Source organism: Bubalus kerabau, chromosome 8 (genome assembly GCF_029407905.1).
Source record: "Bubalus kerabau isolate K-KA32 ecotype Philippines breed swamp buffalo chromosome 8, PCC_UOA_SB_1v2, whole genome shotgun sequence".
NCBI lineage: Eukaryota > Metazoa > Chordata > Mammalia > Artiodactyla > Bovidae > Bubalus > Bubalus kerabau.
Window position 1 is genome coordinate 69044044 of NC_073631.1, and position 14280 is coordinate 69058323.

General features: G+C 42.9%; 1 protein-coding gene across 3 annotated transcripts in view; it reads left to right on the top strand.

The window, feature by feature from the left end:
• The first annotated feature begins 384 nt into the window (after positions 1 to 384).
• The window catches only part of GGCT (gamma-glutamylcyclotransferase), a 34776-nt gene continuing 20880 nt past the window's right edge, over positions 385 to 14280 (top strand). Inside the window, exon 1 of one of the 3 annotated variants that reach the window (XM_055590481.1) lies at positions 385 to 594. In XM_055590481.1, coding sequence (XP_055446456.1) covers positions 424 to 594 — 171 coding nt within the window. In that variant the 5' untranslated portion in view covers positions 385 to 423. The remainder of the gene's footprint in view (positions 595 to 14280) is intronic. The other 2 variants (XM_055590482.1, XM_055590483.1) reach the window with 2 other exon arrangements.

The window sequence follows — 14280 nt, forward strand, 5'->3', positions numbered from 1 at the left end:
TAAAACAGATTTTAAAAAAAGAAAGGCGGTTGCTAGGAGCTGCGGGAGGGGGAATGGGGGGTTATTTAACCCTGGGATACAGGGTTTCAGTTTTGCAAGATGAAAAGAGTTCTAGGCATTGGTTGCACAACAACCTGGATGTATTTAACACCACTGAACTGTATACTCAACATGGTGAAAATGGAAATTTTATGTATATTTTACCACATTTAAAATTAATGTAAAGCAGAAATACCTAGTTGGTTTAAGCTGTATGTTCATGTTCATACACAAGTTTGACAAGAAAAACTCCCCCTCCTCTTTCTCACATGCCCACCCCTGTGGATTGTTCTGGAGGCAGGGAGAAAAAATTTTATCAACTCCCTTTCTTCATAATCCAGACAGATAGGAAGACACAGCTGAGCCTAAGGATACAAACTAGAAATGAAAAACAACTGTGCAAGCTCCTTCTGGTTCTGTGTTTCTTTAGGGAGGACGCCCAGAGCAAGGGGCTTGGCTTCTGGGAAGGAAGCCAGCAGGATATCACTGTGGATAAGACCAGAGGCAGGCTGGACTGTGGAGGAGGGCAGAGTGGACAGGAAACTTCTCTGCGAGGTAAGATAGAAGAGGACATTCTTTTCCAATCCTGCTGCTTTAGGAAAATGTTCTTTTTCCTCAACACAAGTCCCCAGTGTACTGTCTCTGAGCATTGTTTATCACGCAAAGCTGTGGGTTTCCCATCCAAGAGTCACCCTCAGGGCCTGGGAGATCATAGGGAAGGGAGCGGGGAGCTGTGACCTCACCTTGCCCTGGGTGGGGGGCCAGTGCCAACCCCGGGCGCCTCTGTTGGAGCTCCTTGGTAATATAATTCTAAACCAAATGTATACCTGGGGAAAGGGAGTCCTGTGGATTATCATGCTCCACTGAGCTGTTCAGGGTGAAGGAACAGATACCAGGCAAGACCAGTCTGTGTGTGCTTGCCTGCACAGCTTAGGGAGGCGATGAGGATGGTTACATTTGAGAAACCCTAAGTGAGGCTAAGCATGAGAGAACACTTATAAAGCCCACTTTGGGCTTTCCTCATGTCTCAGATGGTAAAGAATCTACCTGCAATGCTGGAGACCTGGGTTCAATCCCTGGGTCAGGAATATCCCCTAGAGGAGGGAAGGGCAACCCACTCCAGTATTCTTGCCTGGATAATTCCATGGACAGAGGAGCCTGGCGGGCTGCAGTCCATGGAGTCGCAAAGAACCAACACAACTGAGCCACTTTCACTTTCCACTTTGATTCTGAGAACAATATTGAGCATCTGGCTTATAAAACCTTTTTCTACTGTGGAAATAGAGTCCAACCAATTGAGACCAAGCAAAGGCTATTTATTTAGGGATTGCAACAGCAAAGGAGTCTGCCAACATTTCTGGGGTTTAGCAGACACTCAAAGGCAGGCAGAGAAGTGGGAAAGCTTTGTAGTAGACAGAGAGGAAGGCTCCAGGTGTGCCTGATTGGAGACTGTTGGCATGGAAGCCACAGGCAGGCTAGCCACAGCACAGCCTCCTGCTCCATCGGTCAGGGGAGCATATTTGCTTTCTCCAGTTGGCCCCAAGTTGGGAGTGGTAGCAAAAATTAGAGAGGCTATCAGATGAGAGTAAAGTTCTGGTCATTTGAGTCCAATTATTACAGGAGTTATTGTTGCATTTCTTGGACTAGTTGTTAGAGATAGAAGTCTGCCTTCAAATAAGTCTGACTTGAAGATAATAGGTTGGCTTCCTGGACAGGTTGTTGAGGACTGTGGGTCAGAATTCTGTTTTTATATTTGGTCTGGCTATGGTCCATTTTGGAGAAGGAAATGGCAACCCACTCCAGTGTTCTTGCCTGGAGAATCCCAGGGACGGGGGAGCCTGGTGGGCTGCCGTCTCTGGGGTCGCACAGAGTCGGACACGACTGAAGCGACTTAGCAGCAGCAGCAGCATGGTCCATTTATATATCCAATCTCTCACTCAGATCAGATCAGATCAGTCACTCAGTCGTGTCCGACTCTTTGCGACCCCATGAATCGCAGCACTCCAGGCCTCCCTGTCCATCACCAACTCCCAGAGTTCACCCAGACTCACGTCCATTGAGTCAGTGATGCCATCCAGCCATCTCATCCTCTGTCGTCCCCTTCTCCTCTTGCCCCCAATCCCTCCCAGCATCCGAGTCTTTTCCAATGAGTCAACTCTTCGCATGAGGTGGCCAAAGTATTGGAGTTTCAGCTTTAGCATCAGTCCTTCCAAAGAAATCCCAGGGCTGATCTCCTTCAGAATGGACTGGTTGGATCTCTCTGCAGTCCAAGGGACTCTCAAGAGTCTTCTCCAACACCACAGTTCAAAAGCATCAATTCTTCGGTGCTCAGCCTTCTTCACAGTCCAACTCTCACATCCATACATGACCACAGGAAAAACCATAGCCTTGACTAGACGGACCTTTGTTGGCAAGGCAACGTCTCTGCTTTTCAATATGCTATCTAGGTTGGTCATAACTTTCCTTCCAAGGAGTAAGCGTCTTTTAATTTCACGGCTGCAGTCACCATCTGCAGTGATTTTGGAGCCCCCCAAAATAAAGTCTGACACTGTTTCCTCTATTTCCCATGAAGTGATGGGACAAGATGCCATGATCTTCGTTTTCTGAATGTTGAGCTTTAAGCCAACTTTTTCACTCTCTACTTTCACCTTCATCAAGAGGCTTTTGAGTTCCTCTTCACTTTCTGCCATAAGGGTGGTGTCACCTGCATATCTGAGGTTATTGATATTTCTCCGGCAATCTTGATTCCAGCTTGTGCTTCTTCCAGTCCAGCGTTTCTCATGATGTACTCTGCATATAAGTTAAATAAACAGGGTGACAGTATACAGCCTTGATGTACTCCTTTTCCTATTTGGAACCAGTCTGTTGTTCCATGTCCAGTTCTAACTGTTGCTTCCTGACCTGCATACAAATTTCTCAAGAGGCAGGTCAGGTGGTCTGGTATTCCCATCTCTTTCAGAATTTTCCACAGTTTATTGTGATCCACACAGTCAAAGGCTTTGGCATAGTCAATAAAGCAGAAATAGATGTTTTTCTGGAACTCTCTTGCTTTTTCCATGATCCAGCAGATGTTGGCAATTTGATCTGTTTCCTCTGCCTTTTCTAAAACCAGCTTGAACATCACTGAACTGTAAAGAAAAACAAATACTGCCTGCCATTCCATTTCTAACAGAATCAAGCCATCAGCCACTGCAGTTGCCCACTGACAGGGCACCTGAGGGGAATTCAGGATGGATGAAAACAGGAAGCATTCTGTGCTTTGGATATACTGGTCCCTTAGGAGATGTAGAAGACACAGGAAAGGCTGGTTCGATCTCTGGGTCAGGAAGATACCCTGGATGAGGAAATGGCAACCCACTCCAGTATTGTTGCCTGGAAAATTCCATGGATAGACTAGCCTGGCAGGCTGCAGCCCTTGGAGTCACAAAGAGTTGGACACAGCTAAGCACACATGTGTATGTTTTTCCCAGCGCCCCCCCCCACTGCCCCCCAAATTCATATATAGCCTGATTCCTCCTTCTTCCAACAAGTTGCTCAGAGCTCAGTAAAGTTCCCAAAGAAAACTTCACACAGAACTTTTATGCCATGGCTTATTTCAGTCAACAAAACCTTGGAGTGTCTCTGACTGATAGTCTAGTAGTGGAGCGGGGAGCTGCAGAAGGGAAGCTTTCTCTGCTTCTCCCTCTCCTCAGGCCAATGTAGCTATAGCAATATCAGATCAAGGCAGGGACAGTGGTCCAGGGGTTCCAGGATTGACCACTACCAAGGTTGAAAGCTTTGGGGACAGTGGGGGAAGCTCCTGCTGCAGTGTGGACAGACCGGAATCAACTGCCCTTTCCCAGATACAGAAGTGGAAGGTCGCCTTGACAACAGAACGGAGCATGCCACGTCCATTGTCTGTATAAGTGGAGGGAGTTCCCAGAGAGCGAACCCCTTTTGCTAAAATCCCTCATACCCTTGACTTTTTGCTTCAGAAACAGTTTGCTGCTGCAAGTTATTGAGATCTGTCAACATTTTCTTGGATCAAATTTGTAAACAGCTCCTCCCCTTTCCTACTATCACCTGGCCTCCACCGCTAACTGTGGAAATCTTTATAGAGTTGTCTCTGGGACTCATTTTCCCTCACCTGACCGCCATAATATTTGGTTCATAATTCTCCTACAGATTTTGGCTTGCTCTGCAGTTTATGATATTCATATTTACTTCTCTTAACCTCTGCCAGACTATAATCTGTCTTTTGTTTTTAAATAACCTGCAGTGTTAGTATAGGCGCTGAAAGAATACTCTGATCAGTGTCCTAGTGCTGGATGACATGTTGATTCACCAAATACTTGTTGAGAAGGTTCTTGAAGCCAAATCAGAAGACAGACACAGGAGGGTTTGAAGACAAAGCAAAAACTGCCACTGGCCTCAGGGTGGGAGCAAAAAGTCAGATAATTACCATACAGTGTGGTAAATGCTGAGTAATGGAGTGGAAAAGTATGTATGAAGTGTTTTGAAACACAAATAAGGAAGTGATTTGCTTTGAGCAAATCAGGGGAGGCTTCATGGAAGAGTTGATATCGGAAGGCTGAGGGGAGGTTTTCCTTGCAGAGAAGGAGAGAGCATCCAAGTAGAGGGAGCTGTGATAGAAAGAGGAGGAACTCAGGTGAGGGCATCCAGGGAAGGGCAGGTGGGACTGGACCACTGGTGGAGATGTGGCTTCATAGGGGCCAGATCATGATGGGCCTTGCATGCCATTTTTAAAGGCATTTGTATTTAATTCTACTGGTAACGTGGGGTTCATCCAGGCTGTTAAAGGGATGGCAAACATCTGTGTTCTATTATGATAAGTTTGGCATTGAGTAGCAGATGGATGGGGGCACCCAGTTAACAGGCTGCAGATGATAAGGGCCTGAACTAGAATAAGAAATAACTGAAAATCCCTTCTGCTCCTCTGGGCAAACTGTTCTCTTTGTGTGTGTGTGTGTGTGTGTGTGTGTGCATGCGTGCATGTGAAGTTGTTTCAGTCGTGTCCGACTCTTTGTGACCCTATGGACTATAGCCCAGTAGGCTCCTCTGTCCATGGGATTCTCTATGCAAGAATACTGGAGTGGTTTGCCATTCCCTTCTCCAGGGGATCTTCCCTGCTCAGGGATTGAACCCTTGTCTTTTACGTCTCCTGCATTGGCAGGCAGGTTCTTTATGGCTAGCACCACCTGGGAAGCATTCTCCTTGGTACTTTTTAGGCAATTAACTTGCCCAAAGGCAGAATCCAAGGCTCACTGTTTCATATACTGTGTGATTTTTGCTTTCTCCTACTCTGTGGATTTTCTTTGCACTTTCTTGATGATGCTCTTTGAAGCGCAAAAGTTTTTAATTTTGATGAAGTTCAGTTTATCTGTTTTTTTTCTTTTTCACATGTGTTTTTGAAGTCACACTTTAGTAGGTTTTGCCTAACCCAAGGTGATGAACTCACCGCTGTGTTTCTAAGAATTGCACTGTGTTAACTCTTACATTTCGGTCTATGACTATTTCGAGGTGATTTTTTTATATGATATGAGAAGAGTTCAACTTTACTCTTTTGCCTGTCAATACCTAGTTGTCCCAGCACCATTTGTTGAAAAGCCTGTTCTTTCCCCTACTGAATTACCTTTGCTGAAAATCAATTGACTATAAATACAAGGGTTTGTTTCTAGACTCTCAGTTTATCTGTGTTTTTCTTTATGCCAGGACCACACTGTCTTGCCGCTTTGTAGTAACTTCTGAAATCAGAAGACATGAGTCTCTCAATTGTGTTCTTTTTCAAATTTATTTGGGTCCTCACACCAGCATCCCAGAAGTCCCTTCAGGCAGCTTTTTTTTTTGATTTGTTAATTACTAGAGATTAACTAGCCACAGGAATTTGTTATTTGTGAACACCATAGGTTATATCTAACTCAGACACATCTGCTATCAAATGGTTGGGGGGGAATGTTGGCAAAGAAAAAATTGAAACTTTTTTATGATTTAACGAACTAGTTGCATAGCAATTGTGTAAACGTGTCTAATCATGTGTTTTGGGAATGCAGATGGAATAACAATGATTGCTTCTGGCTTATCTTTTAGCTTCATGACATCCCAAGACATTGAAAGAGTTCTAAGTACAAGACTCTTCTCCATTCGCTAGCAAAAGAAATAGGGAAGTTCCATGGAATAATATGTAAATACAATGAGCAACATCAAGACATGAGGGAAAGCTTTGTGACCCAACAACGAGGTGTTAAATAAACTTGAAAGATGAACCCCTAGCTCAACTTACAAAGGGACTGAACAAGTATGAGAAAATAGCATATCATAAAGTAGAAATTCAGCTCTATCTCCCACTATAATTATCTAGCTTTCCTGAAAGTTTGATAAGATTTTTTTCATTGTATGGGTATGTCAACATTAATTTTGTGTTGACTTGGAGGGTGTTTTGGAATGAGATTAATATTTAAGTCTGGATTTGTAGAAAACAAATGTACAGCTACCAAGAGCGAAAGGCGGGGTAGGATGGACTGAGAGATTGGAATTGGCATATATACACTATTATGTATAAAACAGGTAACTAATGAGAATCCACTGTGCAGCACAGGGAACTCTACTCAACACTGTCGTGACCTAAATGGGAAGGAGATCCAAGGACTGGATACATGCACACATGTGGCTGATGCTCTTTGCTGGGCACGACATTGTAGAACAACTACACTCCAATTACAAAAATTAAGTCTGGATTGCCCACCATAACATGGGTGGGCCCCATTCAATCAGTTGAAGACCCCAGTAGACCAAAAGACTGGCCTCCCTATGCATAAGGGAGTTTGCCAGCAAACTGTCCTCAGACTTCATCTAGCAGCAACGCTCTTAGGTCTCCAGGTGCTGTCCCATGCCAGAGGTTTGCACTTGTAACCTCCACAACTGTGAGAAGTTGCAAGTGCCAATTCCTTATAGTGAATCTGTCAGTGTATGTCCACATCCTATTGTTTCTGTTTCTCTGGAGAACGCTGATGAATCTAAGGCATAAATAGCTTCTAAACAAATGGACTGGTGTATCTTTGCCCACCTCCAGAGAGAATTTCTAAACTGCATTTTGAAAGTAAACGAGCTTTGATTTTGACTTAGAGAAGCTGATACTCTTTAATATTAATAGAAGAGAATTCAAGAAAAGTAAAAGGTTTAATTCCATTCACTTTGTATCAACTGGTTTGACAATTTTGATTTTAAAGCAATAATGTTTTCTCTGTTTTTAAGAGGGTAAAAAAGACCTGGATTTATTTATAGAAATCCTTATTAATCTGGACTCTCTATATCTTTTACTAGTCTTGTTCCTTAGATAAGCTTACATTAGAAATAATTTTTAAAATAATTTTTATTTGAACCAGGTCTTCGTTGCCGTGTGTGGGGGCTTTCTCGAGTTGCAGCGAGCGAGGTCTGCTCTCTAGTTGCAATGCACTGGCTGCTGCTTCTGGTGGCTTCTCTCGTTGCAGAGCACAGGCTCCAGGGCACACTGGCTTCAGTAGCTAGCTGCAGCTCTCGGGTTCTAGAGTACAAGCTCAATGAATGTGGCACGTGGGATTAGTTGTTCTGTGGCATGTGGAATCTTCCCAGACCAGGGACTGAAGCTGTGTGCTCTGCATTGGCAGGTGAATTCTTATCCACTGTGCCGCCAGGGAAGTCCTGTAATCATTTAATACTATAAAAGTATAAGAAATTTGTATGTCCAACTACACTGAGTTATATCTGTTAAAAAATATTTGCTGTTAAAGAATTTCAGAAGATGTTAAAGACTACTTAGAATTAGTTACTCCACTTCCATTGACTATATCAATTTTATAATATCATCTATCTGAAAATCTTTTTGATATCAGCAGTGACTGTTATTATTCCCTACCATCAACCTAAATCATAATATTGAGAGCCTAAGCTGGCTTTGAGAACTTGGACTAATTGAGTTGATGAATAAATAATCTTTGGATGCCCAATTTCTTGGCAGAGCAAAACTCAAAAGTAAGAGAATATAAAACAAACAAGATAGGGAATAAAAGCAGGAAAGTTACTCTGGGAAGTGGTTAATGTTTGCCAAGTTTGTTGCACTTGTAAACGACATACCCTGTAGGAGGAAATGGCAACCCACTCTAGTGTTCTTGCCTGACACGCAAGTGTAAGTTATTAATTAAAAGGAAGTATGGAAGCGGAAGCAGAAATTGCATGTGCACATGCAGGCTTAGTTGCTCAGTCGTGTCTGACTCTTTGTGACCCCATGGACTGCAACCCACCAGGCTCCTCTGTCCAGGGAATTTTCCAGGCAAGAATACTGGAGCAGTTTGCCATTTCCTACTCCAAGGGATCTTGCCAATCCAGGGATTGAACCCACGTCTCCTATGTCTCCTGCATTGGTAGGCAGATTCTTTACCACTGAGCCACCTGGGAAGCCCACAAAGCTGTAATTTGGGGTTATTACCATAGGTGTGGTATAGAAGATTTTGTAGTAGATTACCCAATAAAGCCTAACATAAAAATGATGAGTCACCACTGTCTGGGAGGAAGAGATTTTCTTCCCTCCTTCTAGGTTCTTCTGGTTGGTTTAAGAATTAAATTGACATGAGACAGATTAAGGAGACAATCAAACAAAAGTTTAATAACATGTATACACGGGAGTGCTCAGGAAAACTGAATAACTTTCTTAAATGACTGAAACCCTCACAGTAAATACCACCTTTAGCTAAAGACAAAAGAGGATGTTGGGGTTGTGGTTTCTGACCTCAAAGGAGAAGAAGGCAGTTCACCTGAAGATGGAAAAGCAAGTGTTTGGTAAACAAATGTTTGCTGGGCCACACAGAGACAATGGGACACAGAGAGACTTTAACAAGCAGACGTTGCCAGGTTCCTCCCTGTCTATACACCTAGTTCACTCTATGGTTCACCTGCTTCACACTGTAGTTACCTGTGATGACAGTCTCTTTCCTGGAACAGGTCCTCTGTCTACATTCTTTAGGAAGTTAGGGAGCCTCTCAAAGGTTCTTCATGAATCTTTTGGATCTTGATTGTGTTCAGTTTAAAACATGCCAAAGATATTTTGGGGTCCTATACCACCACATTATCTACACCACTATCTGAGGGGTGTCTGGGGAAGAGGAGCTGACGACAGTAAAGTAAAGCCAGTGGAAGGGAAAGAGGAGAGCTTGCTCACAGGGATGTCTGACTTGAGAGTGGGGAGTTTCCAGGATAAGGCAATGAAATTAAAAAGGAGCAAGAAAATTTATCCTATCACATATTAAGTGCCATTGCTTTAAGACATCGAGATTTCAGACGTATTACATTGTGTGTCTTAGAATTGATGAAATAAGCAAAATGCGGGCTGAAGAGGAAGCACTGGATTTGGAAATTAGGAAGTCATTGATTACTCCATTTTACTAAGTAAGTGCAGGCCTGGATAGTTGTGAGTTGGAGAAAATCGGAGTGAGGAAGTGTTTGCTGACCACTACTTTACAAATGGGCATATGTGATAAAGCTTGAATGAAGCAGGACACAAAGGAAGGTAATTTTTATATGAGGAAGAATTGAGCCTCTTCGAGAAGTAAGAAGCAGCTGATGGAGAGGCAGAGATCAAAAGTCCACATGGAGCAGTATCAAGTAGATTAGTGGAGAACAGCACAACTATGCAGCCAGTCAGAGCTGGGCTTAAGTAGCCACTTTCCTACCTACGAGTGATCTGACACTGGACATCTCGATTAAACCTTCTGAACCCTGGTCTACTTGTTTGTAAAAGCAGGGTAATCATTCCCCTTCTTCGTGGAGTTGTATATTTTATATTAAGTGAGATTATTCATTTAATGAAGTGTTTGACACTTCAGCCTAGACATAGTAAATGCTCAATAAACAGGACCTACTATTAAGAAGTTAATAAAGAACATAGTTGAGGGACTTCCCTGGTGGTTCAGTGGTTAAGACTCTGTGCTCTCAATGCATGGAGGGCCCAGGTTCAAGTCCCTAGATGGGAAACTAGATCCTGCATGCTGCAACTAAGACCCAGCACAGCCAAAATAAAAAGACAAAAAAAAAATTTTTTTAAGAAAAGAAAGAACACGATCAGTTAGTGAAATGCAGGTGGGAAAGTATGGAATCAAGTTTATAGGTGGAGGACTTAGCCCTGAAAAGGAAGAGGGCTCTCTCTCTGGAATTTCTAAAAGATGCTCATAAATTCATTGATTCCCCTTCCTTCAAAAAATGGAGTCTAATTAGCCTCCCCTTGAGTGTAGGTGGTACTTGGTGTATCACCTCTAATAGAATGTAGTGGGAGTGATGACGTGAAACCTTGAGAGTAAATTGTAAGAGGTGATGTGACGTCCATACTTGTTCTTTGGATTGCTCAATCTGGGGAATGTCATTTGCTATTTCATGAGAATATGAAAGCATTTCAGTATAGAGGCCCATGTGGTAAGGGATTCCGGCCTTCTGCCAAGGGCCAGGTGAATGATCCATCTTGGAAATTGGTCTTCTAGCCCCAGTCAAGCTTTCACGAGTAAAGCCCAAGCTGACATCTTGCCTGCAACTTCATGGAAGACCCTGAGCCAGGCTCTCCCAGTTAAGCTACTTCAAAATTCCCATTTCATGGGAACTGTGAGAAACATTCTTTTAAACTGTTAAATTTGGGGATAATTTGTTCTACAGCAAATGAACACATTCTCTTCCTCTGAGACAAGGAAAGTGGAGAATGATAGGTGAAGACTTGCATAATATGGAAAGGAGAAATGTAGATGTCTGATGGTCTCTATTTTCTCTCAAGGTTAAAATATGAAACATGTCATTTGCTGACCATAAGTTAGCCTCAGGAGACTGGTAAGGGATTGAAAGAACCAGGCAGAAAATAGGCAAGGGAATTGACCAGGAACTCAAGATTAATAATTTTCTTTCTTGTCTCTCTGCCTTCATGCCAAAACTGACCACAGAAATCACACTTGCTCTTGGGACTGGATCAGCCTCCATTCACCAAGCCTTCACCTCAAGTGTGAAATTTGTCCAAGGCATCACAGCCTGTCTGAACTAGCCCGGGAGACTATCTGCCTGCCTGGGCAAACTGCTGATGAGTGAGTTCAGGGCTGAGGATGGCTCAGGCTTACCTTGGAAACATACTCCCTGCAGTCCAAAATGATTTTCAACAACTATATGGAATCTAGCACACTATTTACAGAGAGAGAGAATAGCGGAGGGAAATACTGTAAGAGAAAAAAAAAAACAGGACTTAGGGATTCTGCAAAAAGCATATCACAGTAACGGGAAAACCCTACAGTCTTTTAAATATCTCATTTGTATTATTTTTTAGTCTTTGGTCCATTTTCCCTTCACCCCATCCTTTCTTGTTATTAGCATGGGACCCCTGGCAGTTTTCCTGATTTAGCCAGCTATCTTTATTTCAGAACAGGGTGGAGCTTCAGCACATAGAAGAGACCAGGCTAGGACTGCCATCTCCCAGTTATACCACCTTATAGCTCTGGTCTTTTTAAACCCTAAAGGCCCACCAGGAATTGAACCACTGTGCTTCTAGCAGAATGACAGTTCCTGCTCTCCTTAGGAAGTTATCCTCTCTCTGTGCTGATTCTGCCTGTAAATTGGGAAACTTAATTAAAACTGGTACCTTTTCTACATTACACAATAGAATCAATTCATTCATTTATCCTTAGTTAACTCGGTTATTCAATCATTCAGCACCTCATTACTGAGTAGTCAGGGATGGGACAGCACATCCTAAGTGCTGGGAATGAAAAGACGAATACTATGGTCTTGAAAGTGTTAGTTGCTCGGTTGAATCCGACTCTTTGTGACTCCATGGACTGTAGCCCCCACCAGCTCCTCTGTCCATGGAATTCTCCAGGCAAGCATACTGGAGTGGGCAGTCATTCTCTTCTCCAGGGGATCTTCCCAACCAGAGACTGAACCCAGGTCTCCTACATTACAGGCATATTCTTTACCATCTGAGCCTGCTGGCACATAGTATCATTCAATAAATTTGTGTTCAACGAGTTATAGTTCCTACTCTCTGTGGGCATCCTAGGCTAGTAAGGGAGGAAGTATATTAACAAATAATTAAAATGGTTTTAGTGCAACAGTAAAAACATAAATCCAGAATTATAGAGGGTTGTATCTACCTGGAGGTTAGGGATGGTTTGATAAAGCAAGTAACATTTGTTTGATTTTAAAGAACAAATAAGAGTTTTCCAGGAAAGAAGAGTAGGAAAAGTCTTTTTCAGGTAGCCCCAAACTCACAGGTCTTATTTTTAGCAGGAATCTTTTCACTCTAATCTAATTCTAATTTGCTAATGTAAATATCAACCAATATTTTGCTGGGTTTCAGTCTTTTGAGTTTATTTTTTATTTTGTTCCTTAGGCAGTGATAGTTTGGCAAAATTAGATGCAAAATAATTGTACAAAGGAGATTATTTTTAAGAGAGTGGATGAAATGAATTAATGGGAAAAACATATATTTTAAGTTTCTTCCTCGGAGATATCTTAGTTTCGTATAGTTTCTAAGATAGATGGAAGACTGCTGCTGCTGCTAAGTCGCTTCAGTCGTGTCCGACTCTGTGTGGCCCAATGGACTGCAGCCCACCAGGCTCCCCAGTCCCTTGGATTCTCCAGGCAAGAACACTGGAGTGGGTTGCCATTTCCTTCTCCAATGCATGAAAGTGAAAAGTGAAAGTGAAGACGCTCAGTCGTGTCTGACTCTTCGCGACCCCATGGACTACAGCCTACCAGGCTCCTCTGTCCATGGGATTTTCCAGGCAAGAGTACTGGAGTGGGGTGCCATTGCCTTCTCCGAGATGGAAGACAGTCTTCCTAAAAATGGTCTTACAATTACCTCTAAACTTTCCTCTCTGACACCTGGCTGAGAACGCAGCAAACATGCCTTGTTCTGTGCTAAACCAGTGGTTACTGCTATTTGCCCACTTTGGAGCCCCTCAGGAGCCCATCCGACAATACACACCAGATTGGCAGAAGGACTTGGAACCACCAAATATAATAATCGAATGTCATCATCAATTCATTAGTGATTACATGTATTGAGAAAAATTTTGATTACCTGACAGCATGGAAAAATCACAGTACACCAGGGAGGAGAACTTGCTAAGCCAACAGATCACTTCCACATTGGAATTTAGAAAGAACCCTTAATCTGCTGCCAAAAACATGAATCAATACTGACACTTAGTAAAACATTTTAATGACTAAGCACAAACATTTTGTTTCAAGAAGCTACTGGCCTAACAGCACCTGCCGCTGTTACCAGTGCTAATTAATTTCCATGAAGTTGTCTAACCTGTTCTATCAAGACTTTAAACTGCTTTGACAATCTTAAAGGGATGAAGAAGGAGCAAAGTCAGTTGGGAGGGAAGTAGAGCCAAATCCTTTTCTACTTTTAATTGAGAATTCTGTATTCTATCACACCTGCACTCAGCCTTGAATGAAATTCTTATTTTCAACAGCTTGCAGCCATTACTGCATTTAATAGAGGTTGGTGGTTGATAAGTATTTTTATACATAACTGCAGTTTCAAGCTGATAATCAGGTGTTTAATCAGCAAAGCCATGAAACATTTTGATGAGTCAGTCCCATGAGAAAAGGTTATCGCCTGCAGAGCAAGGCAGGGGTAAACCAGACCAGTACGAAGATTTAGAGTCTTCCCTTGCTAGCTAACATACTGTTACCGAACCCAGGTCCAGCAGCTTGCCACTCAAAAGCCATTAAAGAGGCCAGGTTTGTGGAAAGGAAAGTTTGCTTTGTTTTGGAAGCAGGCAACCAAGGTTGAGGTGGGTGGGAAGGTGGATGCTTGTCCAAAGGCCGACTCCCTCAACCCCTCCCATTGACAATCAGGGGGCAAGAACTTTTACAGACGAGGACGCTCTATGCAGAGTCAGCACAGTTCAGTTCTGACAGTCATCTTGAAGTTGGTCATCGGTGGTCTGACCAGCATCATCTTGATTGTTTTAGGTACAGTTAATCTTCAGCTCCAGGGTCAGTTTGTGCCCATTTTCTTGAAGCCAGTTCTTAGAATTGTGGCAGTTTATGTCATGGCTACAGTCTGTTTATCATGTTAACTTCTTCGACCTGGTGGGGGTTTCAGTATCTATAAGATCAACTCACGGGATAATGGCTCAGATTACTATCTACAGTCCTTGAGACGGAACTAAAGGTCCTTGACTATGCTTAATGACATTATTATTAATTGGTCTCCTTTGACTATTT